Genomic DNA, 23,966 nt, shown 5'->3' with positions numbered 1-23,966 from the left:
GACTGGTAGGCGAGAATCCTAAAGATAGATCTATTGGGCCTGACAAACCCCATCCTGACTATGGGATGCTTTAGTACTTCGAGGTTTATATAACACACCTGATTCGGTGTACTTTCAGAGGGTAAAACATGAACATTAAGGCTTGTTACCGGGTGCCTACAACTTATAGAATGCTTTTATACACTTGCGAGTGTATGGATATTTATGAAATTGAAATCTTGTGGTCTATTACAACTATTGAAAATCATTATTTATGATAAAACTATGAACTCACCAACCTTTTTGGTTGACACTTTTAAAGCATGTTTATTCTCAGGTATTAAAGAAGCTTCCGCTGTTTAACTGCTATGTGCATGGAGTCTTACATGGCATATTTTTCAAGGAAACTTGCAGTCAAACATTAATATGTATTATATTTTGACTGTTTAGTCAACTGATGTATTATTATAAACTATCATTTATTGGGATTGTCTATATGTAGAAATCACCACAAGTCGAAAACATTTATGTACATGCTTTAAAAATGTATACAAATTTTAAAACTTTCTTATATAGAAAGCGCGTCTTTTGAAATGAATGCAATATTTGTAAAACGTATCACATAGAGGGCAAACCTCACAATGGGACCGATGAATGATGTGCTGCGTCAATAGGGATTTTGGCGGGCCATCACATAGTAACTTTAGAATTTTCAATAACAGGGTAAATAAAACTGTGTTTAACTATCTTAAAATATAGTAGCCAAATCTGGAGAGAAGTTTCCAACAATGGCAGTTATACTAAATTCCAGACCCGTGCACAACAGGAGTGACAAAGAAAACCCAAACACATTTGTATTGACAAATGGGTTTTATAGTGGGTTTTATAAGTCAATTAGATACTAAGATGATCTAAGCCTTCTTTGAAGAAAGTCCATATTGACACCTGCTAAAGTAAAAAAAATACAAGTATTGTGTACATTTAAAAAGTATCCTGTGACGCCAAGAGAAGTAACTTATAATTGCTTAATTTCATAAAAGATACAAACAATCATAAAATCAATCAAGTATAAATATAAGGTGATGCATCAACTATTTATGAGCAACAGCATCGTTGTCAGTTTACATAGAATATTGGTGTAAACATACCTGATAATCCATGACAATTACTTCATTTATCTTATTATTTTTCTCACAACCATAACCCTTTTGAACTTACATTCGAAGAAGTCTAATCTTGAGTTACAATCTTTTGACGGGTTAAACTCTGGAATCGTAATAAGATCCGAATCCATTTTCTATGTACACAGAAACAACATGTCAAAAAGAGCAACATAAATGAGAAAACAGAATCTTACAGTACCGTGTACGTGATAAACGTAGATATATAAAAAATCGATTAATCATAGTTTTATAAATGAGAAACAGAAAGTTACAGTACCGTATATGTGATAACAGTCAGCCCCTGATTCCAATGAAAACACATTTGATCTATAAAACATTAATAATCAATATTCAGTATATTATACAAAACATAAAATTACATGCAAATTAAAATCAATACATGATACTCACCAAGTCACCATCTTGCTTAATTTGGAATCAATTGAAGTTGATGATGTGTGGATTGTAAAGAAACTTTTGAAACCCTAGAAACACCGATGCTTATTTTTTATCTGCAGCGTATCTCATCTCTTTTTAATTAAACACAAATGTACTTTTTAATTAAAAAGAAATAGTTGCATACCTGATCGATTGTGTATCCACCGGTCCAATGTTGAATCTTCATCAACTTGAAATCACGGAAACCAATTAAACACAATACCTAAATTAAAAAAATAGGGCATGATTCATGAATAAAAAGACAATTTAATACCTGATACGTTGTATCGAATTTGTCATTCATGATCTGGTAATGATACTGATTTTACCAACGCTGAATTGTGATACACCGTATGTGTTTGTAACGCAATAACCCTTTTGATTTGGAACCGTAACTGCATATCGTTGATTTATGTGATACGCCATCAATGGAATTAAACGCCTTAAAAATACCTTAACACTCAAATCTAGCATTGATTACATCTCACAATTGTTCGGATTCAGTCACCTGCGACGGTTACGACAATTTTACGTAAAATGGAGATATTATACAAAACTTATACCATTAGGTGCGTAAAATTGTAAGGGATAAATTGATGGTAGTGGCTTCATCGATTACAGCAGCAGGCGGCCATAATCGCAGGTGAAAAGGATCCAGGGTTTTCTTGTGAAGAGAGAAGAGAGAGGGTGAACGGTTTGTGTTTATACCATTTTTTTTTATTTTTTTTTGTTTGATGTTGGGTGTTATTTCATATGACCAATGGATGTGTAGCAGGTGTCGTGATTTTAGGAGTATTAGGTCTAAATTATTCCACTAATCCGAGATTAACATGTGGATTAAGAAATTAGGGGGTGATTAGTAGAAGGACACGTGGCAGTGTCCTTGTGCTTTATATGATGTATAAGATAAACTAGTGAAATGACACGTGGAATTACGGGTTTGTTTAAACGAAACAATTTAATTACATGTCTTAGGTATTAAGTGAATGTAAATGCTAAAGTCATTTATTTTAATGACCTGTTTGACTAAGAAACTTGTCGTTGTTTTTACAAATATATAGAGATATGTATTTTCGCATAAATTTGTAACGTAACTAATTTCGTAAAAATAATCCATATTTGAATATTAATAATATAATAATTATAATTATAATTATAATTATTATATTAAAAGTAAATAATAATAATAAAGTTGCTAAAAGTTGAGTTTTTATATTTTTAATAATAATAATTGCCTTTTAATTTTTTTTTAGAAATTATCATTATAATTTAGGAGAGATTAGTATTTCCTTTTATAGAAGATTTCGTATTATTATTTTAATTAAATTAATATATAATTATGACATCATCATTATGAAAATTAAAGGGTAATTAGCTTAATGATGACATCATCATTTTAGAGCTTTATATGACTAATATATAGATACTCCGTATAAATATAAATACGCTTTTCCTCTCATTTTTTTAACGGCAATATTGACATCGAATACTCTCATTTGTAACCCACACACGTATTCGGAGGAAACCCAATTCCCGACGATGTTAACAGTACCATCGAAGGTTGGAAACCCCCAAGAGACCTTCTCAAATCGCATTGATGTTGGCAGTACCATAAAAGGTTAAAAACTCCCTGTTTGGGTGAGAGTCCAACCTGAATTTGCAGTACCTCACGTTAAATCGCATCTCCATACCACTCAAGTCAAATTTTGGTGGTTCTCATTTATAATGTTTTGAGACAAAAATACAATTTAAAGAAATACAATTACAGTATTATATCTTTTGGTAATCGATGATAGTTTTAATCTTAATATTTTTACCGATCTTCTTATATTAGAATAGTGAAAGTGGTGACTAAAGGTCTAAATGTTTCGTTCAGAATTTTTGAGAAACCTTAAGATGGATAAGGAAGAAACATATGTTAGGTGAAGAAGCATAAGTGACAAACGCTGAGAAGCGATCAAAGGGAGTGGAAAACGTCAGTTTCTTGACGCCTCTTTTAAAAAACGTTGAAAAACTCATTCAAGTTTTACATATTTTAACTATGCAGTCACTTGGGCCCGTCAGCTTACATGGACAAAAGTTGACGAAAATTGACGGAGCCTAATAAAATTAACGGAGTTGCCTGGCGTCAGTCAGTTTCGTCAGTTGGACTTCCGATGCAATAATAAAATTCGTCATTTTTGCCTTCAACCAATCAGATTTTCTGATTTAATAAATGTAATTTTTTATTATTAATTTATTTTTTCCAACCAAATTTTCAGTCATATTTTACCACATCACTCTACCCAATATTTGATACAAAAAACTGACAAAACAGTTTAAAAATTGTCAGAAATGACACTGCCTAAATTTATCTGTAAATTTCCAATCCTTCATCTGTAATCTTCTTTATCCCTAAATTTATTAATTCCAAAAAATCAATTTGTAGCGTGATTCAATCTGTCGATACATAGCATATTGAACCACGGTTGATTCAACGGCGCTCCTACGGCAGCCGCTAACAACGGCGGCGGGAGTGGCGCCCCAACCACGCTCCCGCTGTGAATGGTCTTATAGTAAAATAAATTAAAATTCTTTCAATATTTAATATATGTTTGTTAAAAGTACCTGAAATCTAGTATACTTTTCTAAAAGTTAATATATGCTTTGCAAAATCATTTGCTTATTTTTCAAGAGTATTGTCCATGTGAAAATGATTTATGGTATGTTTACCGAATTCACATGAGTTCTGCTGAAAAGTACGGCTTTCTTCTGCGTTGATATGCTGAAGTTCCAAGTGAATTTTCACTCTTGTATATGTAACTTTCAGTTTCATTTATAAAATTTATTATTAACTTCGACAATCCCTTTATAAAAGGGAGTATAACGTAAAAGAATAACTACAATTAAATTTGTGTATTGCATAAATAAAAGGTGACAAGTAGATGTTATTCTGAAAACTTTATAATACACACATAATGTGGGTTTGAATGTGGGCTTACGTGTTTTAGAAATGACTACTCTATGATTTATCCTTTTAATTATCGTAAAAAGTAAGTAATAAAAAATAGCGCGGAAACAGCATAGGAGGCAGATGCCCCCAGTCAATTTCACATTTCTAGGCATTTTCAGGCTTAAAATTTCGAATTTTTTGATCCTGCCTTCAATGGATTTGAAATTTTCCGACTTAAAATTTGATTTTACCCCCAAAGGTCTTCATATTTTCCTCAAAAGCTTCCAGATTTTGCCCCTAACCCAAAAGTCATGACCTAAATTATTTTTTGACCCCGGTGAAAAGTTTTTTTGTTTTCGCCACTGAAAACTAATAAGTATAACTTTTCAAACGACATAAAATATATTACTCAGTAAAAATTAGCAAAGGTTAAAAGCTAATAAGTATAGTTTTTTGAAGTGATGCATTTTCTTTAAACAAGACAATGTAAATCATGATTAGTGTTGGTGACATGGTGTTAATATTAAGCAAAATAAATAATGTATAATTGTCTTTTTTTTGGAACAGCACTGCCGGATCACCATGGGACTTAACCACCCACGCATTTATCTCATGCTACCCAAGAGGAAACACGGTCCAATCCGAGGGCATGGGCGGTAAAACCCCTCTATCCACTGCCCACCAACGCGATGTGTGGAAGGCACCCTTAGGTGGAATTTAAGGATAGAGGGGTAACCTTGTGTTCAATGCTGCACCCCACGAAAGTCAAACTTCTGACCTCTCGCTAAGAGATGCAGATCAATAACACATGAGCTACAACACAATCTTAATATAAAATTGTCTTGACGTAAATAATGAAATTGGGACCTAGTGAAACTAGGTTTAAGTGTTATTATTTGAAATTTAGCTTTTTGAGACGCTTAGTGCTTACAATAGTTTAAAACACTGCACTTCTTTTGATTCCTAAATTTGAGGCGCGACATACTTACAAATATGTCGTAACTTACACTAAATGCTACAAGACCTTGTTTATGATCCGTCTTATTTTATAAAAAAATTTAAGTAATATACAACCATAGGTCACCCAAATTTATCAATACATTTTTGTAGGCTACTCACACTTGAAAATAATTATAATTATTTAATAAGTGACTCAAATATACAGACAAACAAGATGTGGATATAAATTAGATGGCCAATAATGGGTTACAATAGGCAAAGATTCAAGAATACAAAATTCTATCTCCATCTTCTATCAGACTACAAATATGTTTATCTGAGACTTTAGGTCCAAAAGGTTAAACTCAACTCACAGGATCACATGGTTGACTTTTCGGTTGATAAATCGTCTCCAAGCACTCCTTAGCCCTGTGAACTTTTGACTGCAGATAAAAACTACCACCAGTCGCATTTCGCTCAAATAACTTGTCATATTTCTGTAGAAGGTTACAAACATATGTCACTTGGTTGTTATAAAAATTAAAAACTACCACTAAACACATTGATTTTATTATATCCCTATGTTGTTGCATCACATTGTGTACTTTATTTATATATAATGTCTGGTGCAACTAACGGCTGATCATGACCCCTTTGGGTTATGCTTTATATGTATCTATAAACCATATGGGTCAATCGGGTAGAAAAAGTTAATTATATATTTTTGTAATCGTATTTTGAATAACATTCTAGGGAGCAAAAGATATAGTTATGCTGTGGGCAGCCAACCTGACTGTCCCGTTTCAACTGATGCTAAAAGATTACACATTTGACCCATTACCAATCCACTCGACACGCCCATTTTGCAACCTCCAAAACCCGTTTATAAGTACAAACATAACTAACCTGTGTAATTTCCTCCCACGATGACTGCTCGGTCACACCAAGAATTTGTCTGGCCTCGTTTTCGGTCAAAGCTCTGCTTCCTCTACGCACAGCATTCTGCAATGTTTCTTGAGCTACACCTGTTTTTGAGGCATCTGCAATATTCGTGCAAAAGTAATTAGAGAAAAATAGCAAAATGTAAGCCAGATACACACCTTACGAAATACTCCGAGTTCTGACACAATAACAGTATATTGGGTTAACACCGAACCACAACACTGTCATTACTAATGTACTGGACTTGGTTTTTATTTTGCGGTTTTCTCTACGTTTAGAACAAAATTTCAAAATCTCGCATCAGAAACTTACTCTGAAGGGCCTGGCGATATGCTTGAACCACTCCCCTAATCACTATTCCAGATCCTATTACAATCAAATTTGCAAGAATCTTAGCAGCCTGCGAAAAAATTATCGCCGAAATTTAAGATATTTTAAAACTCACATGAAAGTGTAGAATGGTCTTACCTTTAACAGTAAATTCTAACTTTAATAAAGCAATAAAGTAATTACAAGATTGAGGTTATTGAAGATAACAAGGTAATTATATGAACCAAACAGAACAATGAAAGATTTAAATCATGCAAAATCTACTATCATTAAATTGAACATGTTCAAGAGTAAGGCTTGATGCTAATAATACCAAAGCTGACCAACTAATTTTCACAAATTTCAAAACAGCACCCAAAATCGAATTAATTAATACCACTACACTACTTTAGTGATTTCCAGTTCATAACAATCAAATGTAGATTCAGCAATGAGATGCCAATTTCATGAATTAGGATAAAAAAAAATTAATCATCAATCAACGAAACATATAATTAGAAATTAGAAATATGCATATATAATAAATAATCAGAGGATAATATAGAATAAAACATACCATGGCTATAACTTTAGGCGAATCGAAAATTTTAATAAGACTGATTTCGTCAAAAGTAAATTTAGGGTTTTGTTTGTGATGAAGGAAAAATATAGAAACGTTGGAACTTGGGAAACAAGACAGGGCATATTAAATTGGAAGCTTTTTATATAACGAGTATTAGAAACAATTAATTACAATTTCGATCCCCTGACTTTTTCTTTTACCAAAACTTTACGAACTTTGTAATTGTGCTTTTTTCGACCCTTATATCTGGTTCTACTTTTTACATGAAATACTAGTATAAATTAAGGATAATTAGTGATTTTTCATTACATGTAGAATAAGAATGGGTATTAATTTAGGTATAAAGGTTAAAATGTTGGATAAGACTTAAGAGTATTAAGAATTGGTACAGGTTTATAATAATAAATAGAAATAGAAACAAGAGATAATCATGTCATCTACGGAGTATAATTTTTTAATGAAATAAGATGTTTGTTACATTTCTTAAATAACTAAAATAATTTAATGGTACGTAATTAAGTAGACTAAACCATTTCACGTTGTCATTCTATGTCTTCAAATTTACTTATGAAGGTGAATAATTCTGATAACCCGAGGACTAATGGGGCCATGGGGGCAGTGATGGAGGATTTTAGGGGTTGGGGTGGCCATGGCCTCCCCAAAAACTTGTGCCCTTACTAGAAATTTTTATATTTTTAAGGACTAAATATGATAATTTTATATCTTAGCCCCATCAAATTAGAATTAGAACGTGTAGAGACTACATTAGTTTGAACTTTTTAGAACCTATTTATATATACAAGACTACATGTTTTTATTGAGTTATTTTGGTCCCCCGCATTATTAGTCTTTCCGCACCAAGCTCGAGTTGGTTTCCCACCTCTTCGCTTGAGGGGGGGTATTAGAGGTATTAGAGATAACTTAGGGACCAAGTATCTTGATGAACTTGGAGAGCAAGTTTATGAGTAAATATTGTATAGATATAGTTACCATATATTGTTGTATCTATCTTATTCTCCAAGTTATGTATGTATTATAAATATCAATGAAATCATCCTCACAATGTGTGGAGAATTATTTTCTAATAATGTCCACGAACAATTTGTGAAGTTGAGTGTAAGTTACATTTTGCCTTCTTTTCACAAATAGTGGTCAGTGGATGCCAACGAGCGACACAACACATGGCCAACACTTCTTAAGGAAATTGGTAACCTGTCAAATTGATTATTATTGGGTTCAAGTCTAATGGACATAAATGAATTAAATTGCTTTGTGAAGGTCACGTGTGAAGACTTAACGGGGGCAGATTAACGTCACTTAAATTAGTTTTAGGGTCATCCTTAAAACTAATTGATAAAATAAAAAATTAAAATGGTAACATATGTTGTTTGATACAAAGTTTGAGGACTAACGGCACAATTTTGTCTAAAGAAAACGTTAAAAGTCACTTTTGTATCACTTATTATATATGTGTCATGGATAAGGTTATTGCTGAAATTCTATTCAAAAACGTTTTCCATTTTTATAAAAGCTTTCATTATTTTGCCAAATAAATTCTATTTGAAAAGTCTCATTTATCTTCGGATAGGAATACACTTTTTATTAGCCTGCTATTAACGGTATTGAATACTGATGTTGCATCACTTTTGTACTAAAAAGCAACTTCATTTCGAAATGAAGGTATACAAATTTAATGTACAACACTATGGTCTATGCAACTTTAAATGGGCATATGTTCAACATTCAGGCTGGTCCAGGAAAGTTAAGCCTAAACCCCTAGTTGAACACTCAAAATCAAAATCGTCTTCCATCGTTCTGTATACGTAAAATAGACAACGAGGTACCATATGCAACGGGACTTGTACTTTAAAATAAAACATAATAATCATCGACAATTCAATAGGTATAGTTAAATTAAGGTATGAAAGTTCGGAGGATCAGCAACAAAGTAGGCATTTTAAAGCCATTTGTCAATGAGCCAAAACAGTAGTTCATTGTAAGTTTGATTAAATTAATTATGACACAAATTAAACTTACACATTTTCAGCAGGATAAAATTTCATCTACTAATTCATCGATAAGCACAGTTAAGATGCCGTTTTCAATCACTGCGCCTTCTTCTAAAGCTTCAGCATCAAAATCCAACCATTTCCCGGTTCCGTGACTCATATCCATTTCGAGCAGATCATCCCCATCCAAATCTTCCATGTTTGTCCAACCAATTATCTCTTTCTCTATTCCATCTGCCAACAATTCCTTCTTGTTGAATATTGTTGACCATTTTGACCATTCTTCATAACTGCCACTGAAGGTGCGTTCTCGCCTATCTTCCAAACACAAACTTACACAATCGAATAAGGCCTTCCTTTGTAGCTTCATGAATGGGTCCATATATTTGTTCTGGTTCTCAAGTTGATTAAATAGATTGATACTAATGACATTTTGCGTTTGGCCAAAAGCAAAATCCTCTAACAGAAACTTTGTATGGTTTACGATTTTTCTGATATATTCGGACTCCCATTTTGATGACCATCTTGACATTGATGTGAATTCAAATATTGGGGTGCGAAGAGATGTCGCAGAATCACGGATATCTAATTCTTCTGCCAAAAGTTCCACGTTTCTTGAAGATATATCGGTAGTGTTTCCTGTAAAATGAAAAATATTCATCACATTAACCTTTGGCCTAGCGGTATCGAGGAGCCCTCTGAACTAGGGGTCATAGGTTCGAGTCATGTTTAGGACATTAATCGTGTAAATTTATATGTAGTGCGTGAGTTGGCCGTTCTAAAAAAAACCTATGGTCAAAACTAGATTTCAACAATATGCACCTAAAGATTGCAAAACGAGTCCGGCCAATCGGATAACAGGTCAAATCAGGTAACTGATAGTAGAAATCAGGTAACCAACACTTCTTTGTCTTCCGTTTTCTAGTTTTTATACATAATAATGACTGAAGTCGTATTTATAAAACCATATTATTATATCAAAAAACGAGTAATATTTTGAAATATGATTTAGAAGATCTTCAAAAATTTAAGTACATTTCAACAGAACAGTCCATTTACAGGCAAGTCTAACACAAAGTGAACCGTTTATATTAAAGGGTCATAATACCACCTCTATAATGCACAATGGCAGATTAGGGTTCGCATAGCACTCGTCGTGAGATACTACCGGAAACAGTATTAAGCCTTAGTTGCCATTACTAACATACGGTTCATGTTTAACTAGAAACCTGATCTTAGTAGAAACGAAAATATCTTTAAGTAGTGATCTCCTAATGCGACAGAGTCGTGTTTTCACATACACAAAAAGCTAGACAAGGAAACTAAGTAATTGAGTATGGTTACCATTGCTGGTTAAGGTTGTAGTGCTGTTGGATGTTACGCAACTATCATCTGATACAGAAGGTTCCAGACTCGGGCTGGTGCAACGATTCTGATACTGATGTTCTATTTCACCTTCATAGTATTCACTGTTGCTGTTACATTCTGTCACTTCAACTCCCTGAAAACAGAATAAGATATATGTAAAGATTTCATTGCTTATATGAGATGTTTGCAGCCAAACCATTGAATTGAAATAATACCTGCCAATCTGTATTAGCTGTTACATGTATCTGATCAGCAAAAGAGTCATCGGAATCATGTTGCATGATACTCTTGTCCTTCTGCATACTGGAACCAGGCATTACAGAAGCAAAATTTGTAGTAGAACCACTACTGCAAATGTCAAATTGAGAGGTCTTATTCTCAACAATATAAGATAGTTCTTTCAGTTTTTGTTCCAATAAGTTACTCAAAGCATCACTATCAATCTTAGGTGTCGCAAAAGAAGGGAACTCAAGAGTCCCTGTATCAAGTTGATCATCGTAAAACTTCAGACTGTGACTCTTCACCGATGCTTGACCCAAAGGATCGGATTCAGACACTGATTTCTTAATAGGGGATGTAAACGTAAACGACACAACATCCAGGCCATTTTTCCTATCTACAGACTCCCAATTTGAAGATCCGTCTATAGTTATATTACATTTTACATCCCTTTCTTTCTCCTTCATCGGTAGTTTGTTAGTAGTAGTTTCATCAATATTAATATCACCATCGGTTGGCCTTTTCTTCCCAGATGTCACTAACTGAGCTTTTCTGGGCCCAACCGCTGAATTCTCAACAGCTTTTTTAGATGTTTTGACTTCCCTGCATGAAGTATTGGAACTTGTTTTTCTTCCATGCTGGTAAGGGACTCTAGGTTTCGAATTTGTGCAATCTCTATGAGATGCACAGTTCTGCTTTTGATTATTCTGTGTGAGTACATTAGTGGTCTTGCTTGTTGTTGATCTATTATGCACCCTTTTTGTTGTAGTTCTTTGTGTTTTATTCACTTGGACAGAGTTACCACCATCTTCTTTTTTCTTTAACGCACTCCTACTCTTTCTTGAAGTGGGCCCCTCTGGTATATGAACATTTGTTTTTGCTGAAGTTGAAGGACCAACAGATACACTCTTCTGCTTCAAATTTCCTGCAACACTTTGCTTTAAAACCACGATTTCAGACCGAAATTGATGCTTGTCTCGAGGTTGACATTTGGAAGAACTGACAGGACTATATGTCTTGGTTCTTTGTGTAGATTCCATTTTCTCTTTTAAATCCCGAATTCTGAGGGGTATTGAAGGCGACCCAAAGGATGGTAATTTTCTCTCAAGAGTTGACTGGGGACTCTGTTCGATTATCTTGGAAGCTGCCTCCATTACAAAATCTGCATTTCTTGAAAGGATGAACCCTGGACTCTTAATAGGAGATAACATTCTGTGATGAGAAATAGGTACAGATTTAGCTGATCTTGGAGGTAATACCTCTGTCTGAAATCTCTCAATCGGTCGGTTTTGCACCTTTTTCAATCTATCATCTACTGGATTACTAGAAAAACCATCCAACTTATCCCGCATACCATAGTCTGAAAAATGATACTCAGTTTCAAACTCAGTTGTGATCCTTGGGTGAAGAGAATGTTTATGTCTAGAAGAATGAGAGTCGGTAAATGGAATAAAACCAGAATCAGAAAAATCTAAAGTTGAAAAAGAATCTAACGTTGGTAAAGAATCTAATCCCATGAGTCTAGCCACCACCCCAGGGGCTTTGGTTCCATTTCCTTCATCAATACTCATGGATGAAGCCCAGTCATTTGCAGTCAGACTTGGACCATGCATACTCTCGTGTAACTTCATCTGTTCATGCATTCAGACAAAAGAAAAACAACTAAAACATCTAGACTATATGTGAGAACCTGCTAATTATTGATTATGCTATATTGCTACGGATAGATAAGTAGTTCGTGTGCACTCACATGTATGTGCTATATTGCTACGGATAGATAAGTAGTTCGTGTGCACTCACATGTATGTGCAAGATTAAAAGATAGTATACCTGATGAAGCCTGGTGATGGACAAATTGTCTAAATTCTCTTTTCCTTGTTTCGAGCTTTCTACACAATAACACACCGTTAGACTAAGCTACAAGAAAAAACAACAATATAAGCATTTTCACTGTTAACTAATTAGGGTACCTGGTAAATCCAGTTTATTAGAGAAGAGTTTCTTCCGGGATTTAACATTCCAGTCAAACAACTGAAGAAATCCTCCTTTCGAACTTCGCTTATCAATTTCCATTTTATCATATATGATTGATGAAGTACAATGCCTCAAAGAGCATACATAAATCAACAAAAATCCACCTATCACGTAACCACAATGTAGTCAACAAAACAATCCACCATTGAAAAGTTCTAAACTATGAATAAACAGTAATAAAGTAATTAAGATTAAACCCCTCACACTCAGGGGCGAAAATTAATGGGGACAGAGGGGGGCAACTGCCCCCAGTGGATTTACAGTTTTCAGTGCAAAAATTTTGGATTTTTCGATTTTGCCCCAGTGGATTTTTTTTTGCCCCAAAGCCTTCATATATTGTCCCAAAACCTCTATATTTTGCCATAAAACCTCAAATTTTGCCCCAAAACCTCCAAATTTTGCCCCAAAAACCTCCAAATTTTCATTTTTGCCCAAAAAAAAATTGCTACGCCTTTAAAAAAAAAAATCGCCCCCCGGTGAAAAAAATTCCTACTTCCGCCACTGCTCACACTGTATACATCTTCTATCCAACACCCTCTATCAAAAGCCTAAATTTACTTGGAACAAAAATACTCTGACCTAAATCTATATCCTAACTAAGTGTTAAGACCTGGGCTTTCACATTACATTTTTCACTAAATTTAACATCAGCAACCAATAATTTACACTACATTAACAAAATTGTAGCTTAGATCAGTTCATATAGCTAATTCAGCTGTACATAATTAACACCGCATCAAATTTAACTTTAATTTAAAAATTAAAATAAATAGAATTAGGGTTAATAACGACAAATCAAAGGTGTGATTGTAGTAGACAGCATATGAAACCAGCTCAGATTCATAAATCATACTTTCATATCAACATCAATAATGAAACATTCAAAATAAGTAAATAAAAAATAATATTGCTTACCGTAATAAATAAATAGCAAATGAAATTGTAAGAATTTATCAGTCTGAGAATCGAAGAATCGGATCACATCTAGTGTTTTGTTACTTTTGAGATGAATTGATGCGTAAGATCACAATCTAGGGTTTTGAATTTTGAAAGATATATAAACGTTTTACAAGCACGAGATATATAGATATAGAAAATAGATATATAGAGATAGTGTGTTTAGTTTTGAAAACATGAATGTGAGGGAGTTGCTAATGGCGAGGAGAAGCCACATCCCCCCTCGCTTTCTATTTTATTTTACCGTTAAGCATTTAATTTAATTTAGAGAAATTTATGCAAATAGACCATTTTAAATCTCTCTCAACCATATATTTTTTTCACAAAATATAGACGGGAATCTTGCGGTCAATGGAAGCGATGTGCAATATCTTTGACCAACCAATCAGAAATGGGCATGTGACAAACATCCTCGCGAAACGGATAATTCTCGCGGTCACATATACCACTCACACATACGTTACGATGAAACTCTTCACACACTATCGCACTAAGCGTACCCGCTGTGTTTTGGGTTAAACCGAGTGGTATACGGTCGCATAATTCAATTATTACTCCTATATACTAAAAGGAGTGCAGAAAATGGTCGTTTGATGTCTCAAATCAACCAAAACGATTAGAGGAAGAAAAAAAAAATTACCTCCATCAACTTCTGCCAATTTACACTTTCACCCCCTGAAACAGGGGTTAAAATTTAAAATTACTAATTGATTAAAAAAAACTTAATAAACTCCACCCAAATTTTCAACGGGCCATATCTTCACGTTCGCCGCGAGTTAAATTTTTTTGGCACCACCAACCAACTCGAAAAAAACTTACGAGCACAGCGAAACTAGGGACGCGCGAAACGGACTCTTTTTAAAAAACGTTAAACATTTCGGACTATCTTTTATATGTGTACATACACGTGCAATAAACAGCTCAAACTAACTGCATCTTATCGATGTTCCCGTTCCCTTTTTTCCCGCGATCTTCCTGTCATGGAGCACGTGCTTCCAACCATACGCGTAGCAACGCGTTTTTAATTACATACATACATATTGCTACGTAAAATATGAATATGAAACTGGAAAGTCCGGCCGCATCGCGCGGGCAGTATTTTTCTAGTTATATTCCGTGACTTACACGAAGTGACACTTCGTTTTTTGGCGTAATTCGCTTAAAACCATACTTGATCCCCAAAATTGGATTCCGAGGTGTGATACCCTATGTCTCATGCTTTGCGGATCAAATCTTAAAAAACGTTTCACAAATTACACTACCATATCACCACCACTCTTCACCACTATATCAGCACAACCTCCGTCAACATCTACCGCCATCGCCACTCAAAGACATCACAACGACCACCTTACTTTACCACGACGGTGTAACTACCACAGTTCAACCACCACCACCGTACGTCAACCCTAACCTTACAAACACCACCCACGACCACCACTGTACGACAACTGTAGTGACCCGAACTTTTCCATGTTTATATATATTAATTGAGATTGATATTTACATGATTAAATGTTTCCAACATGTTAAGCAATCAAATTTGTTAAGACTTGATTAATTGAAATTTGTTTCATATAGACAATTGACCACCCAAGTTGACCGGTGATTCACGAACGTTAAAACTTGTAAAAACTATATGATGACATATATATGGATATATATATAGTTAACATGATACTATGATAAGTAAACATATCATTAAGTATATTAACAATGAACTACATATGTAAAAACAAGACTACTAACTTAATGATTTTTAAACGAGACATATATGTAACGATTATCGTTGTAAAGACATTTAATGTATATATATCATATTAAGAGATATTCATACATGATAATATCATGATAATATAATAATTTAAAATCTCATTTGATATTATAAACATTGGGTTAACAACATTTAACAAGATCGTTAACCTAAAGGTTTCAAAACAACACTTACATGTAACGACTAACGATGACTTAACGACTCAGTTAAAATGTATATACATGTAGTGTTTTAATATGTATTTATACACTTTTGAAAGACTTCAATACACTTATCAAAATACTTCTACTTAACAAAAATGCTTACAATTACATCCTCGTTCAGTTTCATCAACAATTCTACTCGTATGCACCCGTATTCGTACTCGTACAATACACAGCTTTTAGATGTATGTACTATTGGTATATACACTCCAATGATCAGCTCTTAGCAGCCCATGTGAGTCACCTAACACATGTGGGAACCATCATTTGGCAACTAGCATGAAATATCTCATAAAATTACAAAAATATGAGTAATCATTCATGACTTATTTACATGAAAACAAAATTACATATCCTTTATATCTAATCCATACACCAACGATCAAAAACACCTACAAACACTTTCATTCTTCAATTTTCTTCATCTAATTGATCTCTCTCAAGTTCTATCTTCAAGTTCTAAGTGTTCTTCATATATTCTACAAGTTCTAGTTACATAAAATCAAGAATACTTTCAAGTTTGCTAGCTCACTTCCAATCTTGTAAGGTGATCATCCAACCTCAAGAAATCTTTGTTTCTTACAGTAGGTTATCATTCTAATACAAGGTAATAATCATATTCAAACTTTGGTTCAATTTCTATAACTATAACAATCTTATTTCAAGTGATGATCTTACTTGAACTTGTTTTCGTGTCATGATTCTGCTTCAAGAACTTCGAGCCATCCAAGGATCCGTTGAAGCTAGATCCATTTTTCACTTTTCCAGTAGGTTTATCCAAGGAACTTAAGGTAGTAATGATGTTCATAACATCATTCAATTCATACATATAAAGCTATCTTATTCGAAGGTTTAAACTTGTAATCACTAGAACATAGTTTAGTTAATTCTAAACTTGTTCGCAAACAAAAGTTAATCCTTCTAACTTGACTTTTAAAATCAACTAAACACATGTTCTATATCTATATGATATGCTAACTTAATGATTTAAAACCTGGAGACACGAAAAACACCATAAAACCGGATTTACGCCGTCGTAGTAACACCGCGGGCTGTTTTGGGTTAGTTAATTAAAAACTATGATAAACTTTGATTTAAAAGTTGTTATTCTGAGAAAATGATTTTTATTATGAACATGAAACTATATCCAAAAATTATGGTTAAACTCAAAGTGGAAGTATGTTTTCTAAAATGGTCATCTAGACGTCGTTCTTTCGACTGAAATGACTACCTTTACAAAAACGACTTGTAACTTATTTTTCCGACTATAAACCTATACTTTTTCTGTTTAGATTCATAAAATAGAGTTCAATATGAAACCATAGCAATTTGATTCACTCAAAACGGATTTAAAATGAAGAAGTTATGGGTAAAACAAGATTGGATAATTTTTCTCATTTTAGCTACGTGAAAATTTGTAACAAATCTATTCCAACCATAACTTAATCAACTTGTATTGTATATTATGTAATCTTGAGATACCATAGACACGTATACAATGTTTCGACCTATCATGTCGACACATCTATATATATTTCGGAACAACCATAGACACTCTATATGTGAATGTTGGAGTTAGCTATACAGGGTTGAGGTTGATTCCAAAATATATATAGTTTGAGTTGTGATCAATACTGAGATACGTATACACTGGGTCGTGGATTGATTCAAGATAATATTTATCGATTTATTTCTGTACATCTAACTGTGGACAACTAGTTGTAGGTTACTAACGAGGACAGCTGACTTAATAAACTTAAAACATCAAAATATATTAAAAGTGTTGTAAATATATTTTGAACATACTTTGATATATATGTATATATTGTTATAGGTTCGTGAATCAACCAGTGGCCAAGTCTTACTTCCCGACGAAGTAAAAATCTGTGAAAGTGAGTTATAGTCCCACTTTTAAAATCTAATATTTTTGGGATGAGAATACATGCAGGTTTTATAAATGATTTACAAAATAGACACAAGTACTTGAAACTACATTCTATGGTTGAATTATCGAAATCGAATATGCCCCTTTTTATTAAGTCTGGTAATCTAAGAATTAGGGAACAGACACCCTAATTGACGCGAATCCTAAAGATAGATCTATTGGGCCTAACAAACCCCATCCAAAGTACCGGATGCTTTAGTACTTCGAAATTTATATCATATCCGAAGGGTGTCCCGGAATGATGGGGATATTTTTATATATGCATCTTGTTAATGTCGGTTACCAGGTGTTCACCATATGAATGACTTTTATCTCTATGTATGGGATGTGTATTGAAATATGAAATCTTGTGGTCTATTATTATGATTTGATATATATAGGTTAAACCTATAACTCACCAACATTTTTGTTGACGTTTTAAGCATGTTTATTCTCAGGTGATTATTAAGAGCTTCCGCTGTCGCATACTTAAATAAGGACGAGATTTGGAGTCCATGCTTGTATGATATTGTGTAAAAACTGCATTCAAGAAACTTATTTTGTTGTAACATATTTGTATTGTAAACCATTATGTAATGGTCGTGTGTAAACAGGATATTTTAGATTATCATTATTTGATAATCTACGTAAAGCTTTTTAAACCTTTATTGATGAAATAAAGGTTATGGTTTGTTTTAAAATGAATGCAGTCTTTGAAAAACGTCTCATATAGAGGTCAAAACCTCGCAACGAAATCAATTAATATGGAACGTTTTTAATCAATAAGAACGGGACATTTCAGGTGGTATCAGAGCGTTGGTCTTAGAGAACCAGAATTTTGCATTAGTGTGTCTTATCGAGTTTGTTAGGATGCATTAGTGAGTCTGGACTTCGACCGTGTTTACTTGAAAAATGATTGCTTAACAAATTTTGTTGGAAACTATATATTTTTAACATGTGAATATTATGTGATATATTAATCTCTTAACGCGTTTGATATTATGTGATAGATGTCTACCTCTAGAACAAGTCCCATTGACTCACCTAATAATAATGAAGAGTCAAATGTAAATTGGAATGATTCGTGGACTGATTCACAAGTTCCCGAAGAGGAACCGGAAGAAGAGTCGGAACCAGAAGAAGAATCGGAACCGGAAGAAGAATCGGAACCGGATGAAGAAATAGAACCGGTGGGGGAAATAATAAAACGGTTAAGTAAAAGAAAATCCTCAACCAACCGACCAAGGTTAATTATGGTCAATGGTGTTTCCGCCAAGGAAGCAAAATATTGGGAGGATTACCAATTCTCCGATGAATCGGATTCCGACGAGAATTCCGATGATGTTATAGAAATTACCCCAACTGAATTTAAAAAGGCAAAAGAAAATAATAAGGGAAAGGGCATAAAAATAGAGAAATCTAATTCCAACCCCGATGAACTTTATATGTATCGTCAACCCCCGAAGTCCTTAAGTTGTAACAATGACCCGGGAACCTCTAAACCACCAGGTTTTTCTAAACCAATGTGGATAACGACGGCTCGTATTAGGGGAACATCATATATCCCTAGAAACTTGGAAAAACGAACCAAAACCGAAGAAGAAGAAACAAGCGAGTCGGAATAAGATAGCTGTATTCGTGTGGTGTTAATATATGTAATATAGTGTGCTTATGCTTTATGATATATGTAAAAATTGCTTGTATTAATAAGTAATTTTTTTTTATGAATCTAACTCTTGTCTATTTTACAGTATAAAAACACAAAATGGATAGACAACCCAATATTTTAAGAGACCTACCCGGAGACATGATTGATGAAATCTTGTCTAGAGTCGGTCAGAATTCTTCGGCACAACTATTTAAGGCGAGATCAGTTTGTAAGACATTCGAAGAACGTTCCAAGAATGCCTTGGTTTATAAAAGGCTTTCGTTCGAAAGATGGGGGATATCACATTGGGAAATCCATAAGTTACGATGTGTTTACTTTGACGCATATATTGCGGGGAACCCAAATGCTATTTTACGCAATGGGTTAAGAAATTATTTTGACTCAATATATCCGAATATTGGACTTCGTGATTTAGAAAAAGCGGCTAACATGCAACATAAAGAAGCATGTTATGCTTACGGATTAGCAATGTTCGCTTCTCACCAAAGTGAGAACAAGAACATCGGCCTACAACTATTAAACAAAACGTTCCCACAAGTGACGGAGTCGGTAATTGGGGTAAGAAATGAGGTTTTTAGATTGTTACGGGACTATTGGACATTACGTAACCCTCGTCCCTTTGACGAAGTTACAACACGCTGTCTTATCAACGGCCATAACGGTTATGTTCCACAAGACCAAGGATGGGAAGTAGTCCTAGTAAAACCAGAATGCATGACTTGTTTCTGGACGTATGAATTACGTGTCTTTATTGCCTTTGCTGAACGACTTGTGTACTAGCTAGAATTATCTTCACAACTATCTTGTATCAAAGTTATTGTGTGCTATATTTCATGCTTTATGTAAAATAAGCGGTATTGTAAGTTTGTAAAATATTGTATAAAAGTTTGAACGCGAAATATTATTATAATCAGTTTTTCATATAGAATTGTAGTAGTTGAATTGTATATTAGCTACTAAGTATGAACTTAACGGGTAGGTACTACCCGAATTTAAACTTATAAAACGCTAATATGAAGAAAAAGCTTTTATAAATGAGTTCATATTATGCTACGAAATACTATCAACAACTCTTAATATTCTGTATGATTAACTTGTTCCATTTGACTATTTTGAAGGAAATGGCACCGACTACTCGACACACCGTGAATATGAATGAAGAGGAATTCCGTACTTTTCTAGCTTCAAACATAGCCGCAGTACAGGCTGCGCTACATACCAACAATAACCTGGGATCTAGCAGTACAGGAAATCGTGTAGGATGCACCTACAAAGAATTCACTGCCTGCAAACCTTTGGAATTTGATGGAACCGAAGGACCGATCGGATTGAAACGGTGGACCGAGAAGGTCGAATCGGTGTTTGCCATAAGTAAGTGTACTGAAGAGGACAAAGTGAAGTACGCTACGCATACCTTCACAGGTTCTGCGTTAACATGGTGGAATACCTATCTAGAGCAAGTGGGACAAGACGATGCGTATGCACTACCGTGGTCAGCATTCAAGCACTTAATGAACGAGAAGTACCGTCCCAGAACCGAGGTCAATAAGCTCAAGACAGAACTTAGAGGGTTACGAACCCAAGGATTTGATATTACCACGTACGAAAGACGATTCACAGAATTGTGCCTATTGTGTCCGGGAGCATTCGAAGATGAGGAAGAGAAGATCGACGCGTTTGAAAAAGGATTACCGGAAAGAATCCAAGAAGATATAAGTTCACACGAGCCCGCCTCCATACAACAGGCATGTAGAATGGCTCACAAACTAGTGAACCAGATTGAAGAAAGAATTAAAGAACAGACTGCTGAAGAGGCCAATGTGAAGCAAGTCAAAAGAAAGTGGGAGGAAAACGGTGATAAGAATCACCAATACAACAACAACAACAATTACAACAATAATCGCAACAATTATCCCAACAATCGCAACATCAATCGCAACTACAATAAACGGCCCAACAACAACAACAACAACAACAACAGCAACTACAACAATCATCCCAACAACAATAATAACCGCAACAACAACAATAATCAGAAGCAGCTATGCCAAAGGTGTGAAAAGTATCACTCGGGGTTCTGCACCAAATTTTGCAACAAGTGTAAAAGAAATGGTCATAGCGCGGCGAAGTGTGAGGTCTACGGACCAGGGGTTAATAGAACGAAAGGAACAAATGGTGTCGGAACGAGTAATGGCGGAGCAAGTAGTGTCGGAGCAAGTTATGCAATGTAGTTTGTTATAAATGTGGAAAACCGGGCCACATTATTAGAAATTGCCCGAACCAGGAGAACACGAATGGACAAGGCCGCGGAAGAGTTTTCAATATTAATGCGGCAGAGGCACAGGAAGACCCGGAGCTTGTTACGGGTACGTTTCTTATTGACAATAAATCTGCTTACGTTTTATTTGATTCGGGTGCAGATAGAAGCTATATGAGTAGAGATTTTTGTGCTAAATTAAGTTGTCCATTGACGCCTTTGGATAGTAAATTTTTACTCGAATTAGCAAATGGTAAATTAATTTCAGCAGATAATATATGTCGGAATCGAGAAATTAAACTGGTTAGCGAAACATTTAAGATTGATTTGATACCAGTAGAGTTAGGGAATTTTGATGTGATAATCGGTATGGACTGGTTGAAAGAAGTGAAAGCAGAGATCGTTTGTTACAAAAATGCAATTCGCATTATACGAGAAAAAGGAAAACCCTTAATGGTGTACGGAGAAAAGGGCAACACGAAGCTACATCTTATTAGTAATTTGAAGGCACAAAAACTAATAAGAAAAGGTTGATATGCTGTTCTAGCACACGTCGAGAAAGTACAAACTGAAGAAAAGAGCATCAATGATGTTCCCGTCGCAAAAGAATTTCCCGATGTATTTCCAAAAGAATTACCGGGACTACCTCCACATCGATCTGTTGAATTTCAAATAGATCTTGTACCAGGAGCTGCACCAATAGCTCGTACTCCTTACAGACTCGCACCCAGCGAGATGAAAGAACTGCAAAGCCAATTACAAGAACTTTTAGAGCGTGGTTTCATTCGACCAAGCACATCACCGTGGGGAGCTCCTGTTTTGTTTGTCAAGAAGAAAGATGGTACATTCAGGTTGTGTATCGACTACCGAGAGTTAAACAAACTTACCATCAAGAACCGCTACCCACTACCGAGAATCGACGACTTATTTGATCAACTACAAGGCTCGTCTGTTTATTCAAAGATTGACTTACGTTCCGGGTATCATCAAATGCGGGTGAAAGAAGATGATATTCCAAAGACTGCTTTCAGAACACGTTACGGTCATTACGAGTTTATGGTCATGCCGTTTGGTTTAACTAATGCACCAGCTGTGTTCATGGATCTTATGAACCGAGTGTGTGGACCATACCTTGACAAGTTTGTCATTGTTTTCATTGATGACATACTTATTTACTCAAAGAATGACCAAGAACACGGTGAACATTTGAGAAAGGTGTTAGAAGTATTGAGGAAGGAAGAATTGTATGCTAAGTTTTCAAAGTGTGCATTTTGGTTGGAAGAAGTTCAATTCCTCGGTCACATAGTGAACAAAGAAGGTATTAAGGTGGATCCGGCAAAGATAGAAACTGTTGAAAAGTGGGAAACCCCGAAAACTCCGAAACACATACGCCAGTTTTTAGGACTAGCTGGTTACTACAGAAGGTTCATCCAAGACTTTTCCAGAATAGCAAAACCCTTGACTGCATTAACGCATAAAGGGAAGAAATTTGAATGGAATGATGAACAAGAGAAAGCGTTTCAGTTATTGAAGAAAAAGCTAACTACGGCACCTATATTGTCATTGCCTGAAGGGAATGATGATTTTGTGATTTATTGTGACGCATCAAAGCAAGGTCTCGGTTGTGTATTAATGCAACGAATGAAGGTGATTGCTTATGCGTCTAGACAATTGAAGATTCACGAACAAAATTATACGACGCATGATTTGGAATTAGGCGCGGTTGTTTTTGCATTAAAGACTTGGAGGCACTACTTATATGGGGTCAAAAGTATTATATATACCGACCACAAAAGTCTTCAACACATATTTAATCAGAAACAACTGAATATGAGGCAGCGTAGGTGGATTGAATTGTTGAATGATTATGACTTTGAGATTCGTTACCACCCAGGGAAGGCAAATGTGGTGGCCGATGCCTTGAGCAGGAAGGACAGAGAACCCATTCGAGTAAAATCTATGAATATAATGATTCATAATAACCTTACTACTCAAATAAAGGAGGCGCAACAAGGAGTTTTAAAAGAGGGAAATTTAAAGGATGAAATACCCAAAGGATCGGAGAAGCATCTTAATATTCGGGAAGACGGAACCCGGTATAGGGCTGAAAGGATTTGGGTACCAAAATTTGGAGATATGAGAGAAATGGTACTTAGAGAAGCTCATAAAACCAGATACTCAATACATCCTGGAACGGGGAAGATGTACAAGGATCTCAAGAAACATTTTTGGTGGCCGGGTATGAAAGCCGATGTTGCTAAATACGT

General features: G+C 34.8%; 2 protein-coding genes across 3 annotated transcripts; both read right to left on the bottom strand.

Annotated features, from left to right (window-relative positions):
- Positions 1-5,603: 5,603 nt before the first annotated feature.
- Positions 5,604-7,373, bottom strand: LOC139890796 (mitochondrial import inner membrane translocase subunit PAM16 like 2-like). Its single transcript, XM_071873712.1, has 4 exons — positions 7,280-7,373; positions 6,706-6,793; positions 6,358-6,491; positions 5,604-5,948 (listed from the first exon to the last, which is right to left on the bottom strand). The coding sequence occupies exons 1-4, from the start codon at positions 7,280-7,282 to the stop codon at positions 5,817-5,819; spliced, it is 357 nt and encodes a 118-aa protein (XP_071729813.1). The 5' UTR covers positions 7,283-7,373; the 3' UTR covers positions 5,604-5,816.
- Positions 7,374-9,180: 1,807 nt separating this feature from the next.
- On the bottom strand, positions 9,181-14,116 carry LOC139890795 (uncharacterized). Of its 2 annotated transcripts, XM_071873710.1 has the most exons (6): positions 13,831-14,116; positions 12,852-13,019; positions 12,712-12,770; positions 10,878-12,512; positions 10,639-10,795; positions 9,181-9,933 (listed from the first exon to the last, which is right to left on the bottom strand). In XM_071873710.1, the coding sequence occupies exons 2-6, from the start codon at positions 12,952-12,954 to the stop codon at positions 9,329-9,331; spliced, it is 2,559 nt and encodes an 852-aa protein (XP_071729811.1). In that variant the 5' UTR covers positions 12,955-13,019; positions 13,831-14,116; the 3' UTR covers positions 9,181-9,328. The 2 variants fall into 2 exon arrangements, with proteins under 2 accessions (XP_071729811.1, XP_071729812.1); XM_071873711.1 differs by lacking the exons at positions 12,712-12,770; positions 12,852-13,019; positions 13,831-14,116 and having other exon boundaries at positions 10,878-12,241; positions 12,376-12,698.
- Positions 14,117-23,966: the final 9,850 nt, after the last annotated feature.

Source organism: Rutidosis leptorrhynchoides, chromosome 2, assembly GCF_046630445.1.
Source record: "Rutidosis leptorrhynchoides isolate AG116_Rl617_1_P2 chromosome 2, CSIRO_AGI_Rlap_v1, whole genome shotgun sequence".
Taxonomy (NCBI): Eukaryota; Viridiplantae; Streptophyta; class Magnoliopsida; order Asterales; family Asteraceae; genus Rutidosis; species Rutidosis leptorrhynchoides.
Note: the sequence above shows the minus strand (reverse complement) of the source record. Positions and strands in the feature narration are given on the sequence as shown.

What these genes read in the sequence shown, in the direction of transcription:
- LOC139890796 (XM_071873712.1), bottom strand. An exon ending in ATATCGCCAGGCCCTTCAGA is followed by an intron (nt 6,492 to 6,705) that starts GTAAGTTTCTGA and finishes CGAATATTGCAG; the next exon opens with ATGCCTCAAAAACAGGTGTA. An exon ending in CGTGGGAGGAAATTACACAG is followed by an intron (nt 5,949 to 6,357) that starts GTTAGTTATGTT and finishes AACCTTCTACAG; the next exon opens with AAATATGACAAGTTATTTGA.
- LOC139890795 (XM_071873710.1), bottom strand. Translation starts at nt 12,954, where the DNA reads ATGGAAATTGATAAGCGAAGTTCGAAAGGAGGATTTCTTCAGTTGTTT. An exon ending in TAATAAACTGGATTTACCAG is followed by an intron (nt 12,771 to 12,851) that starts GTACCCTAATTA and finishes GTTATTGTGTAG; the next exon opens with AAAGCTCGAAACAAGGAAAA. An exon ending in TACAACCTTAACCAGCAATG is followed by an intron (nt 9,934 to 10,638) that starts GTAACCATACTC and finishes TTCATTTTACAG; the next exon opens with GAAACACTACCGATATATCT.